The 25550-nt window shown below is 42.3% G+C and overlaps 5 protein-coding genes across 10 annotated transcripts in view; all 5 read right to left on the reverse strand.

Annotated features, from left to right (window-relative positions):
* The window catches only part of LOC128450549 (E3 ubiquitin-protein ligase TRIM35-like), a 377361-nt gene extending 373873 nt beyond the window's left edge, over positions 1 to 3488 (reverse strand). Inside the window, exon 1 of the mRNA XM_053434072.1 lies at positions 1815 to 3488. Within this exon, the coding sequence (XP_053290047.1) occupies positions 1995 to 3377 (1383 nt within the window). The 5' untranslated portion in view covers positions 3378 to 3488 and the 3' untranslated portion in view covers positions 1815 to 1994. The remainder of the gene's footprint in view (positions 1 to 1814) is intronic.
* The window catches only part of LOC128450548 (zinc-binding protein A33-like), a 383902-nt gene extending 380291 nt beyond the window's left edge, over positions 1 to 3611 (reverse strand). For both annotated transcript variants that reach the window (XM_053434070.1, XM_053434071.1), the window contains exon 1: positions 3482 to 3611. The gene's annotated coding sequence lies outside the window, so the exon portion shown is untranslated. The remainder of the gene's footprint in view (positions 1 to 3481) is intronic.
* A 1776-nt stretch (positions 3612 to 5387) lies between these two features.
* On the reverse strand, positions 5388 to 12778 carry LOC128450901 (zinc-binding protein A33-like). 2 transcript variants are annotated; one of them, XM_053434663.1, is made up of 3 exons: positions 12436 to 12778; positions 7564 to 7779; positions 5388 to 7476 (listed from the first exon to the last, which is right to left on the reverse strand). In XM_053434663.1, exon 3 carries the CDS (start codon positions 7457 to 7459, stop codon positions 6077 to 6079), a length of 1383 nt encoding a protein of 460 aa, XP_053290638.1. In that variant the 5' UTR covers positions 7460 to 7476; positions 7564 to 7779; positions 12436 to 12778; the 3' UTR covers positions 5388 to 6076. The 2 variants fall into 2 exon arrangements, with proteins under 2 accessions (XP_053290638.1, XP_053290637.1); XM_053434662.1 differs by having other exon boundaries at positions 7564 to 7788.
* LOC128450900 (E3 ubiquitin-protein ligase TRIM35) overlaps positions 10419 to 25550 on the reverse strand; it is a 454970-nt gene continuing 439838 nt past the window's right edge. The window contains exons 1-3 of one of the 4 annotated variants that reach the window (XM_053434660.1): positions 13958 to 14274; positions 10913 to 12348; positions 10419 to 10843 (exon numbers count right to left, since the gene is read on the reverse strand). In XM_053434660.1, the coding sequence (XP_053290635.1) occupies positions 10943 to 12331 (1389 nt within the window). In that variant the 5' untranslated portion in view covers positions 12332 to 12348; positions 13958 to 14274 and the 3' untranslated portion in view covers positions 10419 to 10843; positions 10913 to 10942. Of the gene's footprint in view, positions 12349 to 13775; positions 13871 to 13957; positions 14278 to 25550 lie in introns of those variants that run through there. The other 3 variants (XM_053434661.1, XM_053434659.1, XR_008340045.1) reach the window with 3 other exon arrangements.
* On the reverse strand, positions 20749 to 23198 carry LOC128450902 (zinc-binding protein A33-like). The gene is made up of 2 exons (XM_053434664.1): positions 23071 to 23198; positions 20749 to 22983 (listed from the first exon to the last, which is right to left on the reverse strand). Exon 2 carries the CDS (start codon positions 22964 to 22966, stop codon positions 21584 to 21586), a length of 1383 nt encoding a protein of 460 aa, XP_053290639.1. The 5' UTR covers positions 22967 to 22983; positions 23071 to 23198; the 3' UTR covers positions 20749 to 21583.

Consider the following 25550-nt stretch of genomic DNA (forward strand, 5'->3'; position numbering starts at 1 on the left):
AGTGGAACGAGGGAAACACAGGTAAAGTTCAAATACAAACAAGGAGCGATAAACCAAACTCTCCTTAATCAGGAGGCAAAGTCCAGAGAAATAATAGTTGAGTTGATAATGCTGACGGTTCTATAGTTCAACAGAAGTAGTTCCAGCTCATTACTCCTCCTACTGTGTTTGTATCGCTCTGTGAAACTCATTCATGAAGCAGGGCTGTTCAGACACTGAAATTATGAAGAGAAAGAAATGGAACTGCTTTTTGCAGAGTTATAAATTATTCACACACACACACACACACACACACACACACACACTCACGTCTGGCCTTCTGTCCTGAGGCACGAGAGACTCAGGTGAACCACAGAGGTTATTAACACACACACACACACACACACACACACACACACACACACACACACACACACACACACACCTTTAACAAGACAAAGGGAGGCACCATCTTGACAGGAGAAGTGAGAAGGGTGTTGTACTCCATCTTTGTTCTGTTTCAAACCAGTGGAGCACAGAGCATCATGGGAAATAAGAAGGGTGGGGGAGGGGTTTCCCCTGAAACTACAGTCAATCAACCTGAGACTTAAAAAGTGAAGTTTATGATTCCGAGAATTAATGGAAAAGGAAGAGAGCGAAGGAAGAGAAGAGGAGGAGGAGGTTTCATGTTTTTCTCTCCATAGTAAAAAGAAGGGACTACTGGAAGAGTGTGGTTGTGCTGCCTTAATGAGAAGACACAGACACTCACTCACACACAAACACACACACACACACACACAGACACACACACACACACACACACACACTGATGACACAGCACAATTGGAACCAGCTGCTGTTTGTCCGACCAAAAGCGGTACAGCTGCGTCGTCATGGCAGCGCTCAGGGGCTGCAGGCGACAAGGTCAACGAAGAGAGTGTGTGTGTGTGTGTGTGTGTGTCTGTGTGTATGTGTGTGTGTGTGTGTTTGTGTGTGTGTGTAAGTTTGGGTTATCACAAAAGGAAACGTCCTAAAACTGTGACGTTACTTTAAAAAAACACTTTAAACTGTTTGAACTTTGACCTTTTTGCACTGGTTACACTTTTCTGTTCTCGTTGTGCGTCGCTTAACTGATGATGATGATGATGATGATAATGATGATGATGATGATAATGCTTCAACTGTTTTGCTACATTTTCATTTGAAAAGTTTTGAATCGCTGCTGAATCCAGAAACGCAGATGGAGACGCTCATAACCTGTCTTGACCATAACAAAGTATTCAAATCAGCTCAGGTATATTTAATAACTTCTGTGTGAGTGAAGTTAAAAGTATGACATCATGAAATGATTGTACATTTAAAAAAGTAATAATTCATGAATAAACGTATATATTACTCAATTTAAAAACCTGAAACTATCTGAGTATTAAATCGAACTTAATGACAGATAATGTTATATTTACATTTCAACTTAAAAAAGGTCAGAACTCTGTTTCTGTTTCATAGTTTTTATTATTTTGATCCCAATTTTAAAATCACATCACTCGGCTGTTGTTGAATAAACACTTTTACAGACAGAATCATTTTGGCTTCATCACATCAAACTGACAAATGTTCATATATGTTGGATTATTTCATATGTGAACAGACTTTATGTGATTAAACATGAATCTTCTCTCATGAGTGAGTTTTAATAAAGTTTGTTGAATGTGAACAATGATCAGCTGTTATTGATAAATGTGATTTTATGTGGATCTTCATCAGTTTGCTCGACTTCATGGATCCACACAAATCTAAATAATAGAAAACATTTTCCATGAAAGTAAAAAACAAACCAAAGATAAAGATCAGAAAATAATCAAATCTTTTTACACACGTGGAAAAGTCGACAGAAGAAATAAAAATGATTGAGAAGCAAAAGGAGAAATAAACAAAGCTTTAGAATAACAAGTTTAACTTTTAAATTCAGCAGATTTCTCTTGAAGAAATAAACATGAAAAATAAAATCTTTATCTCTAACTGCTCTGATCCAGAATCACAGAGACATTCACAGGTAACAGCTTCATGTGATCTCCAATGCTAAAGAATGGAAACATCTTCTGAGTGAAAGTGTGTGTGAAGGTGTGAATGTGTTTGTTAGTATCAGGATCACAGAACGACAGTTCTCCTTTGTTCCAGTCCAGTTTCACTCTGATCCTCTGGATCTTCTGCACAGAGAGAACAGATAATCCTGATGGTGAATCTGTTGTGTATTTACCTTCATAGAACACTATTCTCCATGTTCCAGACAGTTTGCTTCCCTTCCTCTGGACAGACTCTTCTGACACACCCATAGCCCAGCGTGTACTGTCTTCAACCAGGACGTCCCAGCTGTGAGTCCCTGAGTTAAAACCCTCAGATCCAAGGACTGAGAAGTAATGATCAAACCTCTCTGGATTGTCAGGAAGCTTCTGTTTCTCTCCTCGGATCAAACTGCTCAGATCTTCAGACAGGACGAGCCATGGATTAGCAGAGTTTGGGTCCAGGACCACAGGACAGTAGAAGACCACGTCCTTCATCTTGTTCCAGACGTTGAAATTCAGGTTGCCCAGATGTTTGGTCTTATCTATCAGAGCTCCTGAGGCCAGCTGTGGACCATCCAGCAGGAGGCGCTGATGGACTCGTTCCCCTGCAGCGTTGTAGTTGATCAGGAACGAGACGTCTTCAGCTCTCAGCTCCTCCTCTGTGGTTCTGATTGTGTCTGAAAGAGCTGTTATGTCTCTGCTCAGGGACTCAATCTTCTCCTTCATCATCCGACTCTTCTGCTCCTCTTCCTCCCTCAGTGCAGTCATCCTGGCCTCCTCTTCCTCCTCCAGAAACCGATGAAGCTTGTCAAACTGCCCCTTGATCTGCGTCTCTGTGAGTCCGGCCTGGACCTTAATGTGTTCTGCTGTTTGTTCAAACTCTACTTTAACACGTTCAAAACTCTGTAACTTCTTCTTCAAGGGCTCCAGAGTTCCCTGCAGCTGCTTCTTGTGTTGTTGTGCAGCTTCATCGATGGGTCTGAATCTGTGGTCGATATGTTTTTCTGAATCTCTGCAGATGAGACACACTGGCTGCTGATGGTCCAGACAGAAGAGTCTGAGTTTCTCTGAGTGCAGACTGCAGAGAGCAGGTGAAGAGCTCTGATCACTCCCCTGTATGAAAGACTCACACAGGTTCTTCAACACCAGGTTACAAGGTGGTTCACGCTTTGAAGATCTTCTCTTACAAAGTGGACACTCTTTTACTTGTTTTTTTTTCCACCAGCTCTTCAAACAGACTTTACAGAAGCTGTGGCTACATGACAGAAGAACAGGATCTATGAAGACATCTTGGCAGATGGCACAGCAGAGATCTTCTTCTGATCTGGAAGCCATTGAGTCTCCAGGTGAAGCTGAAAACAGACAGTCAGTCAGTCACAGCTCCATGAACTTCACTGAGGTTCACTTCCCCTCTGAGTCGAGGTGTTTGTTAAACTCACGGTCAGTGTGTGGAGCGTCGGCAGGTTGTAGTTTGACTCTTCTCTCCTGTAGCTGGACTCACTCAGGACGTCTGGTCTGGTTTGGCTCAGTTTGGTTTGGAAGGTGAATGTGATCGTCTGGTTTTCAGCCTGCGTCTCTTCAGGGAGGAACAGATGCTTCCTGGTTTCTCTGGTGTGTCAGGACACGATTGTAAAAAGTAATACAAGCCTTGGATTTGATAACTGGTCAAAAGTCATTTGGCAGCAACAAGCTCACACAGACAAGAGACCTGGTTGTGAAATAGCTGCTTGAATATGATAAGTGATATAATACGTGATATGTGTTCAATGTTCAGAGGTCGTTCTGCAAAAGTAAAGATAAGTTATTATAAAATATTAACTTTGTCAAGAAGATCTTTGTGTCAGATCCTAAAAACAAAGGTTTTATTAATTCAAATCAGCTCAAGTTTGCTTATTAATTAGTGTGTGAGTGCAGTAAAAGGTGTATGACATCATCAAATGATTGTACATTTTGTTGTGATTATTAAACCTTAAGGTACAGCATTATATGGTGTGACTTTGGGCACTCAGTAAATGTGGAAACATATTTAATATTAATATTAAATAATAACTTTAGTTTACATTAAGGCTACCTCGGGGTACCAGCCTTCAAAGGAAGGAAAAGAGAAAATGTATTGATTAAGTCTCATGAAAGTAATAACTACAAATTTTGAACATTGATGAGTAATTCAATTATTAACTTTCACGAAATGACCACGTCAGTAGTTAGCAAAGATGAATGTTATGGAGTTCAGAGTTAAGTAAACTTCACACTTATGCAACATTAATGAAGACAACATTTGTGTTTAAGAAAAACATTTATTATGAAAATAATAAAAGTATAAACAAACAAACCAACTAAGTGAACTTACTGTATACAGGTGAATGTGAGAATACGTGTGAGTGAGTGTGTGTGTGTGTGTGTGTGTGTGTGTGTGCATGTGGGAGTGTGTGTGAGTGAGTGAGTGACAAAGTGTGGTTTCAAAATGGCGGCTGGCCACTATGAAGACAAAAGACCCCCTGGAGTGTTGGGATCATGGGGCTGAGATCACGTGTGTGTTTGGGGAGAGGAGTGTGTGAGGTGTTCATGCCGGTCAGAGGAAGTAGTTGGTTGCATGTAAAGAAAGAGTCTGATTCTACGAAGAGCATCACAGAACTAACATTAGCTTTCAAATAATGTATTACCAAATATCACAACAACACAAATCCAATTTATAAAACTAAATGTGTTGCCCTTGGGCAAGAGAAACTGTCCCGACTGAGCCCCCTCCTGCTCAGGGGCACCCTCAAACCCTTTAGGACGAAATATGCTAGTCCGACTCCGTTGCGCGTGGGGGGAAGCACGGATCGGACGGACTCTTTTTCATTTATGGTTCTCCGCAGACTGAGGGTGCTGAAAACAATTCACCGCCAACACAGTAGGTGGCGCAACGGAAGACCAGCTTAGAGAAGCCTACCTCATTTCGTCTTTGTCTGAAGAAGAAGTCCACGTTTTCTTTATTTACCTCCTCACGACTTTCCTCACATACAGGGAACTAGGCGCTCTTCAATGTTGTTGTCCATATTCGAATCGTAGTTGTGTTTGGGTTTTAACGTGGCGGTATTCTGATATACGGAATGAAACAGGAAGTTTGAGGTCTGGAAATTTGAGATTCCGGAAATGATGTAGTGCGTTAATGATGTCGTTAGCGGACCAATCACAGCCAAGGGCTATCCCTAGGCTCTCCGATATGCCCACGGATAGCTAAAAAATCCGAGGTGTCAGTCAAAACGGAGTAGCATATATCGCCCTTTACACCTTATCAGTTAATGATGTGGCAAAGCTCTGTGGCTTCCCCAAACAAGAATGATTGGTAACGAGGCCAACTGTGATTCATTAACTTTATTCTATCAGAATCAAAATGATTTAAAATACCAGAGGCATGAGGTCAACAACAAAACAACAGACATTTGTAAACATGGGAGTTTGCTTTCTTCCTTATGATGAGGTCGGGTTTGCTCGGGCACAATGTCCGACCGACAACTGTGGGAGACAGAGAGGAGGAGAGAGCGAGCCTACGACAGCAACATGCACTGTACCATCAAATAAATACTATAAAGTTCATGTAGTACTGAGGTTTAAAAATACACAGCACTACAAAATTACCCAGTGCAGCCCGACTACAGGACGGAGACAGTGTGTCGGTATGGACCTGGCCTTTTACAGAAACCTCTTCAGAGAGGAGGAGAACAGACTCGTTACAGCCAATCACCAATAAAGAAAATGAATGAACTACATTCAGATTCACTAGAGGTTGGTAAATTATAAAGTATGTCTATATGCGGGGCGTCCACATAACCCAGCAAGCAGACAGCAGTTAAGAGACATTACAAATCAGACAAAGAGATGAAACCATAAAATAACAACAGGAAGCAGACAAAACACGTTAGTTCCCAGTCCCACATGTTGCATTGGTTTGTTCAGGAAACAAACATTTAACATTTAAATGGAGTTTAATATTTAAATTCAACAGATTTCTCTTGAAGAAATAAATATGATGAATAAAATCTCCATCTCTAACTGCTCTGATCAAACGTCATAGACACATTCACAGGTAACAGCTTCAAGTGACCTCTAGTGTTAAAGTATGGAAACATCTTCTGAGTGAAAGTGTGTGTGAAGGTGTGAATGTGTTTGTTAGTATCAAGATCAGAGAACGACAGTTTTCTTCTGTTCCAGTCCAGTTTCACTCTGATCCTCTGGATCTTCTTCACAGAGAGAACAGATGATGCTGATGAAGACCATGCTGTGTATTTACCTTCACGGAACTGTATTCCCCATAATCTAGACAGATTGTTTCCCTTCCTCTGGACAGACTCTTCTGAAACACCCAGTGCCCAACGTGTACTGTCTCCAACCAGGACGTCCCAGCTGTGAGTCCCTGAGTTAAAACCCTCAGATCCAAGGACTGAGATGTATTGATCAAACCTCTCTGGATTGTCAGGAAGCTTCTGTCTCTCTCGTCGTCTCAAACTGGTCAGATCTTCAGACAGGGCGAGTTCTGGATGAGCAGAGTTTGGGTCCAGAACCACAGGACTGTAGGAGACCACGTCCTTCATCTTGTTCCAGATGTTGAAGCTCAGGTTGCCCAGATGTTTGGCCTTGTCTATCAGAGCTCCTGAGGCCAGCTGTGGTTCATCCAGCAGGGGGCGCTGCTGGACTCGTTCCACTGCAGCCTTGTAGTTGAGCAGGAACGAGAAGTCTTCAGCTCTCAGCTCGTCCTCTGTGGTTCTGATTGTGTCTGAAAGAGACGTTATGTCTCTGCTCAGAGACTCAATCTTCTCCTTCATCATCCGACTCTTCTGCTCCTCTTCCTCCCTCAGTGCAGCCATCCTGGCCTCCTCTTCCTCCTCCAGAAACTGATGAAGCTTTTTAAACTGCTCCTTGATCTGCGTCTCTGTGAGTCCGGCCTGGACCTTAATGTGTTCTGCTGTTTTTTGAAACTTTACTTTAACACGTTCAAAACTCTGTAACTTCTCCTTCAAGGGCTCCAGAGTTTCCTGAAGCTGCTTCTTGTGTTGTTGTGCAGCTTCATCGATGGGTCTGAATGTGTGGCCGATGTGTTTTTCTGAATCTTTGCAGACGAGACACACTGGCTGCTGATGGTCCAGACAGAAGAGTGTGCGTTTCTTTGAGTGCAGACTGCAGAGAGCAGGTGAAGAGCTCTGATCTCTCTCCTGTAAGAAGCTCTCACACAGGTTCTTTAACACTAGGTTACAAGGTGGTTCCCACATTGAAGATCTTTTCTTACAAACTGGACACTCTTTTACTTCTTTCTCTTTCCACCAGCTCTTCACACAGTCTTTACAGAAGCTGTGGCTACATGACAGAAGAACAGGATCTCTGAAGACATCTTGGCAGACGGAACAGCAGAGATCCTCTTCTAATCTGGAAGCCATTGAGTCTCCAGGTGAAGCTGAAAACAGACAGTCAGTCAGTCACAGCTCCATGAACTTCACTGAGGTTCACTTCCCCTCTGAGTCGAGGTGTTTGTTAAACTCACGGTCAGTGTGTGGAGCGTCGGCAGGTTGTAGTTTGACTCTTCTCTCCTGTAGCTGGACTCACTCAGGACGTTTGGTCTGGTTTGGTTCAGTTTGGTTTGGAAGGTGAATGTGATCGTCTGGTTTTCAGCCTGCGTCTCTTCAGGGAGGAACAGATGCTTCCTGGTTTCTCAGGTGTGTCAGGAGAGGGTGGATCTTGAGATGCTGGAGGATAAAACCTGTAAAACCTGAAACAAATATACAAGCAGCTCTGCTGCCAGTTCAAACTCTGCTTATGGAATGAACTCTAACACTTTAACTCTTAACTGCCTGATTGATCGGCCTGTGCAATATCACAATCACAACACAAACCAGGGTGGGGCGGGACCTCACGGCATTGGCGAGGGGAGTCGCGGGACGGGCTGCTGCTGAGACAAAAACTTAAAATGGATAATAAGAGTAAAAAGCGCCCGGGTGGCGCTGAGAAGCATCGGAAAAAAAAGCTGAAGTCTCTGGAGGTGGAGGCTGCTACATGTGCCAAACTGACGGAGCTGTTTGGTGCCGGGTTCACCAGCCCAGCAGCAGCAGGTGCGCCGGGAGACGAGCGAGGAGGACTCGACCATGATGAGCGAGTGGAGGCAGACATGGTATCGTATATTTGTTGCAGCCGAGAGGTTGATGATGTTGTAGAAGTTGTTGATGATGAAGGAAGGATTCCGAGGACCCAGTACTTTCAGTGTAACAAAGTTTATTACAAGAAATTACAGGTCGGGACGGGCATCTAGATACCCGGAGACACACAGCCAATAGTGAAATCTGATTTGCAGTGGTCTAAAGCACACATATATAGGGAGTTTGGATCCACCCATGACTTCAGGTTAAACACATCCCACATGGGATTTCTGACTATAACGGCACATTTTTGTGTCTGAGGACCAAGATAAGTTAATCAAAAGACAGTCCATCTGAATCCATTCATCAGCTGGTCAGAAACAATTCCCTAGATCAAAGGTCATACCCAAGAGTTAGGGAATAAATAAGATAACCATCTTGAGGACTCTCTGAGAATGACTAAGAGTCCAAAAGGCAGTCATCATCAATCTAAGCCAAGTCATTATGTTTTAAGCACACATACCAACATGTTTTAGTCTAATGAATACACGACAATGGTAAGGAACGTTGTCCTGGGGCTGGCTAGGCTACATTTTTGCAGTGGCTATTTTCATAACATCATTCAGATGTCCGTGCGTCATCTCTTCACTCCTAACATCAACACTCGTCTTCTTACTCCACTTCCTCATTCACCCCTGACCCGCCAACAAACCAGCCAATGAGAGCCTGTCATCCCACACAACCCCACAGCCATTGGTAAAGAACTGTCACATATCCCACCCGACCTGTACACTGACCCTCAGGACATCTCAGTACTTATTCAACACAGTGTCCTTAGCTAGTAACTACATCTCGATCAGCCCTACCGACGCTGCTGCAGCTGAGGCAGGCAGCAGCAACAGACCAACTCACAGATTCCACCGAAAATTTAAAAATTAAAAATTAGTTAAAAATTAAAATAAAATAGGGGAGAGCGAGGTAATGTGGAACATCGGGTGATGTGAAACACCCCCTGTATCTGGGCAACGGAACACATTTGTGGTCATGTGACTATTATGTTTTCAAGCCCCTCCCATTCCCCCCTTGCCATGAAGGAGAAGTTGGTGCTGGTGCTGTGGAAAGTATGTTTTTTCACAAAAAATTTAAAATTAAATTTTCTTGCTTTGAACTTAATCAACTGTTGTGTCAAAACAAATTGAATCAGGTAGAAAAACTTATATCATACATGTTGGTGAACTTCCAACATATAAAACCCTGTGATTGATGCTAGCTGAAGATTAGCCTGAATTTCTTAAAGATGTTGTTTTTCTAAAATTGTGGCTTCGGGGTAAAGTGGGACAGTGTCTCACTTTACCCCACCATGAAGCACAAGTTAAGTTTAGTCTTAAACATATTCTAGTGTTATATTACCTTATATATGTTTTATTTTTAATGTCATAAACATTGTAGAAAAGCCATCATGCCAAGAAACTATACACCAGGAAGACAACCTGGGGCCAAACACCCCTCACAGAGATGGAGAGTGCAGCCGCTGAGGTCATGCAAGGAAAGAAGTCCTTTATCATATTTTCACTGCCCTGTGTCCTGAAGACATTCTGATCATTTCCATTGCTAGAAAACATCCTGAATTAATTGGAAATGTGTAAATTTTACTGATATATCATTTTAGCTCGCCTAGAGGGGAGCAAATGTAAAAAATGTCCCACATTACCCCGCTCTCCCCTATATATTCTCCCCTTATCACCCGCGGGCCGAAACCCAAGCATCCCTGATCTAGATGGTAAATTTGATTTTAGTTTAAATTTAATTGTTAATCAGAGTTCCAAATTTGTAGTTCGTACTTTTATGAGACTTAATCAATAAATTGGCCATCTTTCCCTTCCTTTGAAGGGTGGTGCCCCTACGTAACTTGAATCAATTAAAGTTGATTTTATATTAATATTTTAAATATTTATATTTTATATTTTATTTTGATTCCTAAATTTATTGAATGTCGAAAGGCAAACCATTTTACGGTATCACGTTTAAAGCATTATTGCACAACAGGACTGATAAAGGATAATTTTATCTTATCTTATCTTATCTTATTTGGAATGTAATCACAGTTAACTGAGACTCACCACAGAATGATGATGTCATCATCATAATTTTTTCGACAGCTGCATTTCTACTGTTTTGTTGTTGAGGAATGACTGACAACACTTTGACAGACACAATCATTTTAGCTTTATGTTTACATTTCAAATTAAAAAAGGGCACAACTCTGTTTCTGTTTCATAGTTTTTATTATTTTGATCACAATATTAAAATCACATCACTAGGCTGCTGTTGAATAAACACTTTTACAGACAGAATCATTTTGGCTTCATCACATCAAACAGACAAATGTTCATATATGTTGGATTATTTCATATGTGAACAGACTTTATGTGATTAAACATGAATCATGTCTCATGTGTGAGTTTGAATAAAGTTTGTTGAATGTGAACAATGATCAGCTGTTATTGATAAATGTGTTTTTATGTGGATCTTCATCAGTTTGCTTGACTTCATGGATCCACACAAAATCTAAATGATAGAAAACATTTTCCATGAAAGTAAAAAACAAACCAAAGATAAAGATCAGAAAATAATCAAATCTTTTTACACACATGGAAAAGTCGACAGGAGAAATAAAACTGAGTGAGAAGTAAAAGGAGAAATAAACAAAGCTTTGGAATAACAAGTTTAACTTTTAAATTCAGCAGATTTCTCTTGAAGAAATAAACATGAAGAATAAAATCTTCATCTCTAACTGCTCTGATCCAGAGTCACAGAGACATTCACAGGTAACAGCTCAACTGGGTGATGATCTCTAATGTTAAAGTATGGAAACATCTTCTGAGTAAAAGTGTGTATGAAGGTGTGAATGTGTTTGTTAGTATCAAGATCACAGAACGACAGTTCTCCTCTGTTCCAGTCCAGTTTCACTCTGATCCTCTGGGTCTTCTGCACAGAGAGAACAGATGATCCTGATGGTGACTCTGCTGAGTATTCACCTTCATAGAGCCTTATCATCCAAAATGCAGACAGATTTTTTCCCTTCCTCTGGACAGACTCTGCTCTTACACCCAGTGACCAGTTTGTACTTTCTCCAACCAGGACGTCCCAGTTGTGAGTCCCTGAGTTAAAACCCTCAGATCCTTGGACTGAGGGGTAATGATCAAACCTCTCTGGATTGTCAGGAAGCTTCTGTTTCTTTCCTTGTCTCACACTGGTCAGATCTCCAGAGAGGACGAGCCATGGACTAGCAGAGTTTGGGTCCAGAACCACAGGACTGTAGGAAACCACATCCTTCATCTTGTTCAAGATGTTGAAGCTCAGGTTGCCCAGATGTTTGGCCTCGTCTATCAGAGCTCCTGAGGCCAGCTGTGGATCATCCAGCAGGGGGCGCTGCTGGACTCGTTCCACTGCAGCCTTGTAGTTGAGCAGGAACGAGACGTCTTCAGCTCTCAGCTCGTCCTCTGTGGTTCTGATTGTGTCTGAAAGAAATGTTATGTCTCTGCTCAGAGCCTCAATCTTCTCCTTCATCATCCGACTCTTCTGCTCCTCTTCATCCCTCAGTGCAGCCATCCTGGCCTCCTCTTCCTCCTCCAGAAACTGATGAAGCTTTTTAAACTGCTCCTTGATCTGCGTCTCTGTGAGTCCGGCCTGGACCTTAATGTGTTCTGCTGTTTGTTCAAACTTTACTTCAACACGTTCAAAACTCTGTAACTTCTCCTTCAAGGGCTCCAGAGTTTCCTGAAGCTGCTTCTTGTGTTGTTGTGTAGCTTCATCGATGGGTCTGAATCTGTGGTCGGTGTGTTTTTCTGAATCTCTGCAGATGAGACACACTGGCTGCTGATGGTCCAGACAGAAGAGTCTGAGTTTCTCTGAGTGCAGACTGCAGAGAGCAGGTGAAGAGCTCTGATCTCTCTCCTGTAAGAAGGTCTCACACAGGTTCTTTAACACTAGGTTACAAGGTGGTTTACGCTTTGAAGATCTACTCTTACAAAGTGGACACTCTTTTACTTTTTTGTCTTTCCACCAGCTCTTCACACAGTCTTTACAGAAGCTATGGCTACATGACAGAAGAACAGGATCTCTGAAGACATCATGGCAGACGGGACAGCAGAGATCCTCTTCTAATCTGGAAGCCATTGAGTCTCCAGGTGAAGCTGAAAACAGACAGTCAGTCAGTCACAGCTCCATGAACTTCACTGAGGTTCACTTCCTCTCTGAGTCGAGGTGTTTGTTAAACTCACGGTCAGTGTGTGGAGCGTCGGCAGGTTGTAGTTTGACTCTTCTCTCCTGTGGCTGGACTCACTCAGGACGTCTGGTCTGGTTTGGTTCAGTTTGGTTTGGAAGGTGAATGTGATCGTCTGGTTTTCAGCCTGCGTCTCTTCAGGGAGGAACAGATGCTTCCTGGTTTCTCTGGTGTGTCAGGACACGATTGTAAAAAGTAATTCAAGCCTTGGATTTGATAACTGGTCAAAAGTAATTTGGCAGCAACAAGTTCACACAGACAAGAGACTTGGTTGTAAAATAGCTGCTTGAATGTGATCATTACCTGCTCAGTGTTCAAAGTTCAGAGGAAGTTCTGCTATATTAAATATTAACAGGAAGTGCAGGGGGGGGGGGGGGGGTCTGTCACGTAACTGCAGAGCTGAAGTTTCATAAAAGAGTAAGAAGCAAAGTGCAAACAAATGGACACAATTTCAGAAAATGAAAAGATGGTTTTATAAACGCAAATCAGCTCAAGTTTGCTTATTAATTTGTGTGTGAGTGCAGTCAAATGTATGACACCATCAAATGATTGTACATTTTGTTGTGATTATTATACCTTAATTGTGACATTATTATATGTTTTGACTTTGGGCATTCAATAAATGTGGCTGTCAGAAACATATTTAATATTAAATAATAAGTTAAGTTTACATTAAAGCCACCTCGGGGCACCAACTTTCAAATGAAGGAAAGAGACAATTCATTGATTAAGTCTCGTGAATGTACTAACTACAAAATGTAACTTTGATTAATAATTAAATTATTAACTTTAACCAAGATGGCCACATCAGCAGTTATTAAAGATGAAGGATATGGAGTTCAGAGGTTGGCAAACCTTACACTTATGCAACATTAATGAAGACAACATTTGTGTTTTAGAAAAACAATTATGAAGATAATAAAGTATAGCAATACAAAATTCTAACGGGGTACTTAATATATAAAGATGTGAGTGTGAGGATGCGTGTGTGTGTCTGTGTGTTAGAGCGTGCGTGCATTCTTCCTCTGGAATGTTTACGACATGTAGCGGGGGTCAGAGAGATGGGTGCTGTGATATGCGTGTGTGTTGGTGCCAAGTTAGAGAAAGAGCATAGAATAGAAGGCAAAATATAACTAACATTAAAATTAAAATAACTTGTGTCCAAAATATCACAGCAACACAAATCAAACTTATAAACATCACATGGAATCGAATAAACAGTCTTTGCTTGGTCTAGTATAATTATTAAGCCTAGTTGTGTTACCCGTCCGTGGAAAGGGAAAAAATGGTTGCTGTGCTTTTTAAATCCTCTGAAGCCGTCTTGCTGGCTTTGTGGCCACATGAGAGAAGAACAGGATCTCTGAAGACATCTTGGCAGACGGGACAGCAGAGATCTTCTTCTAATCTGGAAGCCATTGAGTCTCCAGGTGAAGCTGAAAACAGACAGTCAGTCAGTCACAGCTCCATGAACTTCACTGAGGTTCACTTCCTCTCTGAGTCGAGGTGTTTGTTAAACTCACGGTCAGTGTGTGGAGCGTCGGCAGGTTGTAGTTTGACTCTTCTCTCCTGTAGCTGGACTCACTCAGGACGTCTGGTCTGGTTTGGTTCAGTTTGGTTTGGAAGGTGAATGTGATCGTCTGGTTTTCAGCCTGCGTCTCTTCAGGGAGGAACAGATGCTTCCTGGTTTCTCTGGTGTGTCAGGACACGATTGTAAAAAGTAATTCAAGCCTTGGATTTGATAACTGGTCAAAAGTCGTTTTGCAGCAACAAGCTCACACCGACAAGAGACTTGGTTGTAAAATAGCTGCTTGAATATGATATTGTCTGCTTAGGGTTCAATGTTCAGAGTCCTGTAAAAGTAAAGATAAGTTATTTTAAAATATTGATATTGGAAGAGGGTTGTGTCAGATCCTATATACAAAGGTTTTATGAATTCAAATCAGCTCAAGTTTTCTGTTTAATTTGTGTGTGAGTGAAGTAAAAAGTATGACATCATCAAATGATTGTACATTTTGTTGTGATTATTATATCTTAAGTGTGACACCATTATATGTTGTGACTTCGGGCATTCAATAAATGTGGCTTTCAGAAACATATTTAATATTAATATTTAATAATGCCTTTAGTTTACATTAAAGCTACCTCGGGTGTAAAGGTTGGCAAAATTCACCCTTGTGCAACATTAATGTATACAACCTTTGTATAAGAAGAACATTATGACGGTCAAATGAACTCTCCCATCCTCTTCTCCTCCTCCTCTCCTCACCCTTCCTTCATTTCCTGAGCTGAAATAGAATTGACTTCCTGAACCAAGGATAAATGATTTTGATGTAAATTATCTGCAGAGAGAGAGAGAGAGAGAGAGAGAGAGAGAGAGAGAGATAATGTTGACTGCAAGCTCAACCTCATGGTGTGGGTGTTTTGTGTCTGTAATTTCCTTTCAGTGGGTTTTACGTCTGCAAATCAAATCAAATATGAGAAGTGTCTTTGTGTCTGACAGTTTGTTAAATAAAGATACCAAGTCATCTTGATCGCCCCTTGGTGGCTGGCTGCAGCGTATGTCCTGAAAACCTTCTACTCCTTGTTTTCAGATGGGTCATGGACCAAACTTCATCAAAGAAAATATTTAAAGGACCCATATTATGCCCATTTTACAACAATTGATATGGTTCCTTGGGGTCTTAATGAAATGTCTGTAGCATTTTTTGGTCAAAATACCACAAGGATCATTTAAAACAGCACCTTTTTACCCTGTCTAATACAGCCCTCCTCAGATTGACCTCTTTTGAGTGCCCCGCCCCCCTCTCACCCCAGTTCCTCTTGTGTCACACTGGAATAAAATAAACTCTGCAGCTTTTTGTCCTAATTCTGATCTCAGAAAGTGATTGTGGTGGAAAACTGACAAGCAATTGTGTATTTGTTCCAAGTGCAAGTGGTCTCTGAGTCATCTGGGATACTTTCTCTTATCTCTGTGTGTGTGTGTGTGTGTGTGTGCATGTGTATGTGTGTGTCCTTGGCAGTCCCTCCTCGAGGCAAACTGCCAGTCACAACACCAGCCAGGAATCAAGAGTGTGGGCGGTCACACACACACACACACACACACACACACACACCTTACCCTAACCCTGACCATCAAAACTAAATGCCTAACCCTAACCCTAATTCTAACCCTAAAACCAAGTCTTAATCCCCTAAATCCATTAAAGGGGGGTCACAAAGTGAGGACACAGTTTAAAACACAAAAAATACTAACAGAGAGAATTTCCCAGATTGGATTGGATTCAATTTATTGTCATTACACAGAGTACAGGTACAGAGGCAACGAAAGGTATGAGGCGAGTTGTTGTCCGTTCATTCCTGTCACCTGTCCATAGAACCCTCCCACCCAGACCCGGCGCCAGAGCAAATCTATACAGGGGGCACGTCGATTTTGTGGGAGGGCCCGCATCAATATTATGACAGACAGGTGTAGCCTACAAAAAACTCAATTGCGACAGTCCACAGCAGCATGCATGGCCAACAGCATTGACGCACGCCGCTGGCAAATAATACACATTAACACACACAAACAGCCAAATATAAATCACATTTGCATTGTGTGCGCAAATAAACAAACATACAAAACATTCGCAACATTGAATCATGTGCTCGGCAAAAACATTGTCGCATGTGAACAGACTTCGTCTCTTTTCACCAGAATTTGTAGGAAATGAGCGACAAAAACCAAAACAATTACCATAACAAGTTGTGTTTATTTTATTTTTTTTATCGGTTCACTGTCTGTGCTCTCGGGAGCGGCCGGGGCATGCGTGTGTGCAATGGGAGAGAGAACGTTGAACTTTGTGTGGAGAGGAAAAAGGATGCACGGGAAACCCTGTTCAGTTCTGAAAGTGGTCCTGTAAAGGAAACAAATAAAAAAAATAAGTTGACGAGGCAAAAATAATTTTTTATGAGCTGGGAGATTTTTTTTGATTTTATTAGATTTTATTTTGAGAGAGAACGCTGTGAGCAGGGGAGAAAAAAAGCTGATCGTCATCTTGTCCACTGCCTATGTTAAACACTGGTTAACTGTTTTAGACTAACTGTTCTCTTTTTAAAATCGTTACAATTTAATATGAGTAGTCTTATGAAACGGAGAATACCGGTACTTTCCACCATCCTCTGTTTGGATGAGGAGTTATCGCGGCTCCTGCAAACACACACGGAGCAAGTAGGCCTAGCAGGCTGATGCGCATGAAATGAGATAAAAAATAAAGCGAATCAACAGTGTTTGCCTATCTGCTCCCACAATAGGGCTCTCCTCCTGCAACAACCCCATTCTCTGCAACACTGATTGAACAGCGTGACATGTAATCATAATGAAAATAGTTAACTCACCGATTGATGCTAGTAAAGCTGGAGACGCCTTTTCCCTGTGGAATGGAACCTCCTTAGCAAACGGTCCTTCCACTGCTCCATGCATTTTCGAGTCAAGTCCTTCTCAAAACTGAGCTGGATGAGGTGGGCCTTCCGTGGATGCAGCATACTCCGCCTGTGATCACTGAAGATGTTCTTCAAAGAGGAAAATGAGTTTTCGCATGTGGCAGTGGAGGCTCCGAATGTTAAAGCAGACTTAAATGCCACCATGACACTGGGCATTGCTTCCAGGGTCTTGTGGAAAGTGGTGAAAAGTGTTTTCACAGTCCAGTTTTCATCCTCTGCGCGCGTGGAGCCTTCCATTTGGGTGCGAAGGAACTGTCGAACTACCACAAACTCCGCATCGATAAGTTTTGTGCCGGTCAAATCTAAGAGGGGCCTCACTTTTTCTGCTTCCAAAAAAGTGTCACTCTCTGGGTCAAGTGAAGCCAGTGATTCTATCAGCGCGCTGTTGCGCTCTCCAAAGCGCCGTGCCATCTCTCCGCACACTGCGTCTATACATCCATAATACAGTCTGAGTCTCTGTTGTTTTGCTGTGTTTTCCTGGTCAATTCGTGCACCCACAGACTGCTCAACAACGAAATCTTGTAGACGTGTGTTGGTTTCTGTGCGTCTCCTCTTGCTTTGTGGGTTATCCTCTGGCTCTGCACACTGATCCCATAACGTACTGAACTCGGTTTCGGTGCGGAGGCCCTCGATACACTTTGTAGCGGCGTTCACCAGTTGGACAGCTGTGTGAAGATCCATATCTTTTGACTGGAGCAGTCTATTTGGTGCTTCAAACAGGGTCAGAATCTTGCTCATCAGAAGCGCAATAAATCTGAAACTGGGTTTGGAAATTGCGCGCAGCAGTCCCCCTGCTTCCACTCTCACATCGGCTGGGAACAAGTGTGTGTCGAGTTCTGTTAGCAGCTGGGAAATGTTTTCATGTGCTTTGCTTATCACCTGCACTGTGGCCAAATGACCCGTCCAGCGTTGGTCAAGCAGACGTTTTAGCGTCTCCCCTTTATAATGAACAGCGACTGTGGGTCTTCTTATGAACTTGTACAACAGGTTACACACACTGAAGAAATCTATGACAGGCTGCTCTGCGGACATTGCCTGCACCACCACCAAATGGAGCTGATGATTGAAGCAGTGGACATAGGGGATTTCTCTCTTCAGTTCCTCTTGAAGGAGTTTCTGTACTCCACCATGTTTTCCCGACATCACGGAGGCCCCGTCGTACACTTGGCTAAGTATTTTGTCGGTGCTCAATCCAGCCTTAGTGAGTTCGGAAATAACGGTCTGTGTCAGAGTCTTAGCATCCCCCTCCTCTGCCGTGGCTATTGTCAAAAGCCGCTCTCTTATTTCACTGGTGTGTGCGTCAATAAACCGAAGAACAATTGAGATATTTTCCCGGCCGGTAGGATCCCTTGTTCCATCAACTTTGATCGAATAAAACTCATCCCCCACCTCTTCAACAATATGCTCCGTCACTAAGGTGCTCATCAATTCTATTATTTCGTTCTGTATGTCATGAGAGGTGTAGGTGGCCGTGCGGGGAATAGTTTCCATTATTTTGGCCAACTCTGCGTCTTTCTGCAAGGTATACAGAAACAGTGACAGGAACAGCCCACTGCCTGACTCTGACATGCTTTCGACTGAATCGTGGTCCCCTCTGAAAGGGAGTTGGTTGACAGCTAAAAATGCTATCATGTCGACAATAGTAGACACGTAGTATCGGTTCCGAGCAAGCTGATCTGTGTGCACCAGCGTACTTATTTTCTGACCTCTTGCTTCTCGCATCTGTCTCTCCCTCCACAAAGTCTCGCATGAGATGTGTTCTTTTGATGCGGCATGCCTGAGCAGTCCTTTATCAGTCTCTAAAGCGTGTTTCCAGTCACAAAAACCTTTAACGGTGAAAGCTGCATCACATGACGTACTAAATTTTCTGCATGGGAAACAAAAGGCTGCATCCGCTTTCACTGAATACTCTAGCCATGGTTTGTTGTGATACCACGCACTGGAAAAATTGCGCTTCTTCCCAGAAAACAATCTGGCTGGAAACGTATCCAGTTTCACCTGGTTGGGTTTACTCGTGCCAAGATCGTCCGGGGCTGATGCTCTTAGAGCGTGTGTAGCTGGCCCTATTGCAGCAGCAGTACCGGCTGTTGAGCCGGACCCCCGTGATGGAGGCGAGTTGGAGGCGGAGGTTGAGGCGGAGGCTGCTCGTAGTAGCAGGTGTGGTGACAGCGGCGATGGGACAGGTAAAGAAGAGCTGGATGCTGGTGGAGGCGAGGAGCAGGCGGAAGGTGTTGGCAGGTCGGAGTCAGAGGTAAAAGGCAAGGTCTCGGAGGAGAGGGCTAGTGGCGGCTGCGTTGTTACAGCTAGCGGTGGGAACTCAAATCCAGCTCCAGCAAGAGGCTCAGCCCGGTCAGGGTTTAAGCTAACTTTAGGCCTACTTACTGTAACTGCAGGGTTTTTTTCCGGATAAGTTCCATTAGTTTTTAACCAGCATCTGATATCCATTTTCAAAAGCTACTAATTTGAATTTGCCGCTTAACGCTGTCGTTCTGTGTGACGCATTCTGAATAGTGATAGGTTTACACACATCACGTCAATCACAGTCTCTATTTTCTACACATTTTTTATTTAGTTTAACAATTATTTTTTGAGATTTGAAATAGTATCTGACATCATATATATCTTAGCTTAAAAAATAAAATAAAAAAGTAAAATACATTTTATTTTTACAAGGGCAAAGACATCAAATGGGCGGGCCCGGCCCGGTCTGGCCCGCCCTTGGCGCCGGGTCTGCTCCCACCTGTGTGTGTGTCTGTGTGTGTGTGTGTGTGTGTATGTGTGCGTGTGAGTGTGTGTGAGTGCACCCATACACTGAGACATTTTGATGAGTGTGTGAAGAAAAGTTTGGAGCTGTGAACCAAAGTCTCCGTCTGGTCACATCAGCGACTCCTCCTCTTCCTGGAAACAGTCATGTGACTCCGTCCAAATCAAAGCAAACAACTGATTCATATCTGTTATAACAAATATTCACTCTGACTGTGATGATGTCGAGCTGCCAACACATATTTTTGTCGCTCAAGCACATTAAACTATTTTTCATCCTCTACTTTAGTCACATGTTTCTTAATTTCATTTTTACAGTGTTATTTCATAGTATGAATCAGGTACCAGTCATACCATCAAGGGGGGATACATTTTCATATTATACTTGCTCAGCATGCAGGTCATGTTATCATCAGTCATCATCAGCTTCAATTCAACTCAGCTGTTACTTACAGTTATTAGGTGCTTGAACTTGAAAATGTATTTTATATACATGATCATTTATTGATTTATTGATTGTCATGTTGTCACATGTTCAACTAAATGTAATGTGTCACTGTGGTTGTTTGTGTGTGTGTGTGTGTGTGTATGTGTATGTTTGATATTTACTGTTTTATTATATGTTTTGAACCATCATCTGACTCTTCAGTATGTGACCAGCACTCCCTGCTGTCGAATCATCACACTGCACAGAGCTGAAAATCCTCCAGTCTGTTTATATTGTACACAATATAATGTACATTATATATATATATATATATATATATATATAACTATAGCTGAGCTGTATATGGTATGTTTGCAAAACAATACTGTCTGATAAATACATAGAAAAAAACACCTACAATGATTCCACAATCCATGAATGTTCTCACAAACTTGATTTCCGACATGAACCTGGTTAACGTGACAATGATCCACAAGCCAGATAATAATGGTTCAACTCCATGTTGAAGATGCACTAAATCTCTTGTTTTGTTGTTGAGGAACGAATGAAAACACTTTTACACACACGATAATTTCGGCTTTATATTTACATTACAACTTATAAAAGGTCGGAACTCTGTTTCTGTTTCATAGTGTTTAGGGTTAGGGTTTATTTTGATCACAATATTAAAATCACATCACCAGGCTGCTGTTGAATAAACACTTTTACAGACAGAATCATTTTGGCTTCATCAAATCAAACAGACAAATGTTCATATATGTGTAGTGGTCAAAAAGGGTCCAGACCCAATTTAACAAAGCTAAAATATTATGCATTTAATAAGCACAGCACACTTTAAGATCCCTTACACTGCAAGCGATATAATACAACAAGATTACAAAAGAGGGCCTTTAGTTTATGGAGCCAAGAACTCACCAATATTCAAATGTATTCATATCACAGTACCAGCCAACCATATTGAACATAGCCATAGAACAAAATAAATTAAAACAAAGAAACCAATAATCAGACCAATTAATCAGCTAGAAACTAAATCTAAACATGGCCAAATAATCTAAATGTGGGAAAAAACAGTTTCATATGTGAACAGGTTTTATGTGATTAAACATGAATCATGTCTCATGTGTGAGTTTTAATAAAGTTTGTTGAATGTGAACAATGATCAGCTGTTATTGATAAATGTGTTTTTATGTGGATCTTCATCAGTTTGCTCGACTTCATGGATCCACACAAAATCTAAATGATAGAAACATTTTCCATGAAAGTAAAAAACAAACCAAAGATAAAGATCAGAAAATAATCAAATCTTTTTACACACAAAAGTCGACAGGAGAAATAAAACTGAGTGAGAAGTAAAAGGAGAAATAAACAAAGATTTAGAATAACGAGTTTAACTTTTAAATTCAGCAGATTTCTCTTGAAGAAATAAACATGATGAATAAAATCTTTATCTCTAACGGCTCTGATCCAGAGTCACAGAGACTTTCACAGGTAACAGCTTCAAGGGAACTATAGTGCTAAAGAATGGAAACATCTTCTGAGTGAAAGTGTGTGTTAAGGTGTGAATGTGTTTGTTAGTATCAAGATCAGAGAACGACAGTTCTCCTCTGTTCCAGTCCAGTTTCACTCTGATCCTCTGGATCTTCTGCACAGAGAGAACAGATGATCCTGATGGTGACGCTGCTGAGTATTTACCTTCACAGAACCTTATTCTCCATGTTCCAGACAGATCTTTTCCCTTCCTCTGGACAGACTCTGCTCTTACACCCAGTGACCAGAGTGTACTGTCTCCAACCAGGACGTCCCAGCTGTGAGTCCCTGAGTTAAAACCCTCAGATCCCAGGACTGAGGCGTAAGTATCAAACCTCTCTGGATTGTCAGGAAGCTTCTGTCTCTCTCCTCGTCTCAAACTGGTCAGATCTTCAGACAGGATGAGGAATGGATTAGCAGAGTTTGGGTCCAGAACCACCGGACTGTAGGAGACCACGTCCTTCATCTTGTTCCAGATGTTGAAGTTCAGATTGCCCAGATGTTTGGCCTCGTCTATCAGAGCTCCTGAGGCCAGCTGTGGATCATCCAGCAGGAGGCGCTGATGGACTTGTTCCCCTGAAGCCTTGCATTTGAGCAGGAACGAGACGTCTTCAGCTCTCAGCTCGTCCTCTGTGGTTCTGATTGTGTCTGAAAGAGACGTTATGTCTCTGCTCAGAGACTCAATCTTCTTCTTCATCATCCGACTCTTCTGCTCCTCTTCCTCCCTCAGTGCAGCCATCCTGGCCTCCTCTTCCTCCTCCAGAAACTGATGAAGTTTTTTAAACTGCTTCTTGATCAGCGTCTCTGTGAGTCCGGCCTGGACCTTAATGTGTTCTGCTGTTTGTTCACACTTAACTTTAACACGTTCAAAACACTTTAACTTCTTCTTCAAGGGCTCCAGAGTTCCCTGAAGCTGCTTCTTGTGTTGTGGTGCAGCTTCATCGATGGGTCTGAATCTGTGGTCGGTGTGTTTTTCTGAATCTCTGCAGACGAGACACACTGGCTGCTGATGGTCCAGACAGAAGAGTCTGAGTTTCTCTGAGTGCAGACTGCAGAGAGCAGGTGAAGAGCTCTGATCTCTCTCCAGTAAGAAGGTCTCACACAGGTTCTTCAACACCAGGTTACAAGGTGGTTCTGACCTTGAAGATCTTCTCTTACAAAGTGGACACTCTTTTACTACTTTCTCTTTCCACCAGCTCTTCACACAGTCTTTACAGAAGCTGTGGCTACATGACAGAATGACAGGATCTCTGAAGACATCATGGCAGATGGGACAGCAGAGATCCTCTTCTGATCTGGAAGCCATTGAGTCTCCAGGTGAAGCTGAAAACAGACAGTCAGTCAGTCACAGCTCCATGAACTTCACTGAGGTTCACTTCCCCTCTGAGTCGAGGTGTTTGTTAAACTCACGGTCAGTGTGTGGAGCGTCGGCAGGTTGTAGTTTGACTCTTCTCTCCTGTAGCTGGACTCACTCAGGAAGTTTGGTCTGGTTTGGTTCAGTTTGGTTTGGAAGGTGAATGTGATCGCCTGGTTTTCAGGGAGGAACAGATGCTTCCTGGTTTCTCAGGTGTATCAGGAGAGGGAGGAGCTTGAGATGCTGAATGATAAAACCTGTAAAACCTGAACTAAATGTTCAAGCAGCTCTGCTGCCAGTAAAAACTATGCACCTCCCTTATGGACTGCACTGTAACACTTTAACTCTTAACTATGCCAGATTCATCTACCTGTGCAATATCAATCAATCAATCAAATTGTATTTGTATAGCACATATTCGTAAATCATAATTCGTCTTATAGGGCGTTTACATGGTGTGACATCCTCTGTCCTTAACCCTCAACAAGAAAAAAATTAAAATAAGAACCATTTTAATGGGTACAAATACGTAGAAACCTCAGAGAAAGCCACATGTGAGGATCCGTCTCCCAGGACGGACAGAAGTGCAATAGATGTCAAGTGAAGGAAAACATCATCCAGATTAAAGTTTTTAGCTGCATTGATGAGGGTAAACATTTAACCCTAACCCTAACCCTAACCCAAACCCTAACCCTAAACATTTTGAAGGATAACTTCAATACTAACCCTAACCCTAACCCTTATCTTAAATCGATGATGCTCCTGATCATTTAAAATCTAAACGATGCAGCTTCATTGAGTTTGACTTGGAATGGGGAGAATGTTTCTTCTTTCATTCCCACACTCTCTTCCTGCTTCAGAGTTACATTAACACCACTGAGGTGTTTCCAAACTGAAACACTCTCTGTGCTCACAGGTGCTGTGTCTCTGCATCTGTTTGAATCTCCGTCCAACACGTCCAACACGCCTGCAGAGATCATGTGACCACTCACATGTATTGGACATGCACGTCCCCCTGGACACAGGCTGTTGGAATAACATCTGTAACGATTGGTTCTGCAGATTGGAAATTTATTAAAATTCAATTGTCCTTTTACTTCTTCATGGTTCAAGGACCCTGGTGTTTCCTTCACTTCTGTTTGAGTTACAACGCAGAAGATGTATTATCCCATGACCGCACAGAGGGGGCGCTGCAGCACCAGTGAAGCTTGTTCCTTGTGTTTTGAATCTCTCATTAGTGTACACTTCACTTAAATCTCTGTTTCCCACAAACACCAGTGTTTCATTTGTAGATCTTTGTTATTCGTCAATAACAATTTATTTTCACTCTCTATATATTCACCTTGTAAACGTTTGTTTTTCTGTGTTTTGTTTTACATCGTCACATTTAGCTTCATTAAAGAAAAGCTCCACAGCCTGTTGGCTACATTGAGGATGATGAATAAGAATAACACAGTATTGTGTTGATTAAAATGTACTGTGTGTGTACTTGTGTTGTTATACATGTATTTACATGTTTTTCTACCATCAACCTGCAGATGAAAACTAGCCTGCATTATTAAATCTGACCCACTATACGATGGAATCCACTACACTTGTTAATTAAAGTGCTTTTTCACTGTAACACTGCAGGAGCTCTTTAACTTGTGGGTGAGACACTGGCTTGGATCCTGCTGCTGTGAGTTGGAGTGTTTCTGAATAATTGCTTTAATAAGCAGACGCCTCTTACAAGAAACAAGTGTCACAAGTTTCTTACATAGAAACAGAATATTAGTTCTCTAAAAGAACAACTCTAAAAATAGTCCAGGAACTGAAAGGTATTTTGGCCGAGACACACCTTGGACTCGTTCCATGCAGAACCTTCACACGGTCTCTACCTGCTGCTCGAGGCGTCCCCACCTGGACGCATGAGGTCATGTCCGCTCGGTGCTGATCCCTCCCACTTTGTGGTCCACATGTGTCCTCAGGCTCTGGGGGAGGACAAACTTTACAGGTGTTAGCAGGTGTGAACGGTGATAGCTGGTGTTAGCATGTGTTAAAAGGGCAAGCTGGTGTTAACATGTGTTAGCAGGTGTTAACGGTGTTAACGGTGTTAGCAGGTGTTAACAGGTGTTAGCGGGTGTTAGCGGGTGTTAACAGGAGTTAGCTGGTGTTAGCAGGTGTTAACGGTGTTAACGGTGTTAGCGGGTGTTAGCGGGTGTTAACGGGTGTTAGCGGGTGTTAGCGGGTGTTAACAGGAGTTAGCGGGTGTTAGCGGGTGTTAGCGGGTGTTAGCGGGTGTTAGCTGGTGTTAGCTGGTGTTAACAGGAGTTAGCTGGTGTTAGCAGGTGTTAGCAGGTGTTAACGGTGTTAGCGGGTGTTAGCTGGTGTTAACAGGTGTTAACGGTGTTAGCAGGTTTTAGCTGGTGTTAACAGGTGTTAGCAGGTGTTAACGGTGTTAGCAGGTTTTAGCAGGTGTTAGCTGGTGTTAACGGTGTTAGCGGGTGTTAGCTGGTGTTAACAGGTGTTAGCAGGTGTTAACGGTGTTAGCAGGTTT

Source organism: Pleuronectes platessa, chromosome 11 (assembly GCF_947347685.1).
Source record: "Pleuronectes platessa chromosome 11, fPlePla1.1, whole genome shotgun sequence".
NCBI lineage: Eukaryota > Metazoa > Chordata > Actinopteri > Pleuronectiformes > Pleuronectidae > Pleuronectes > Pleuronectes platessa.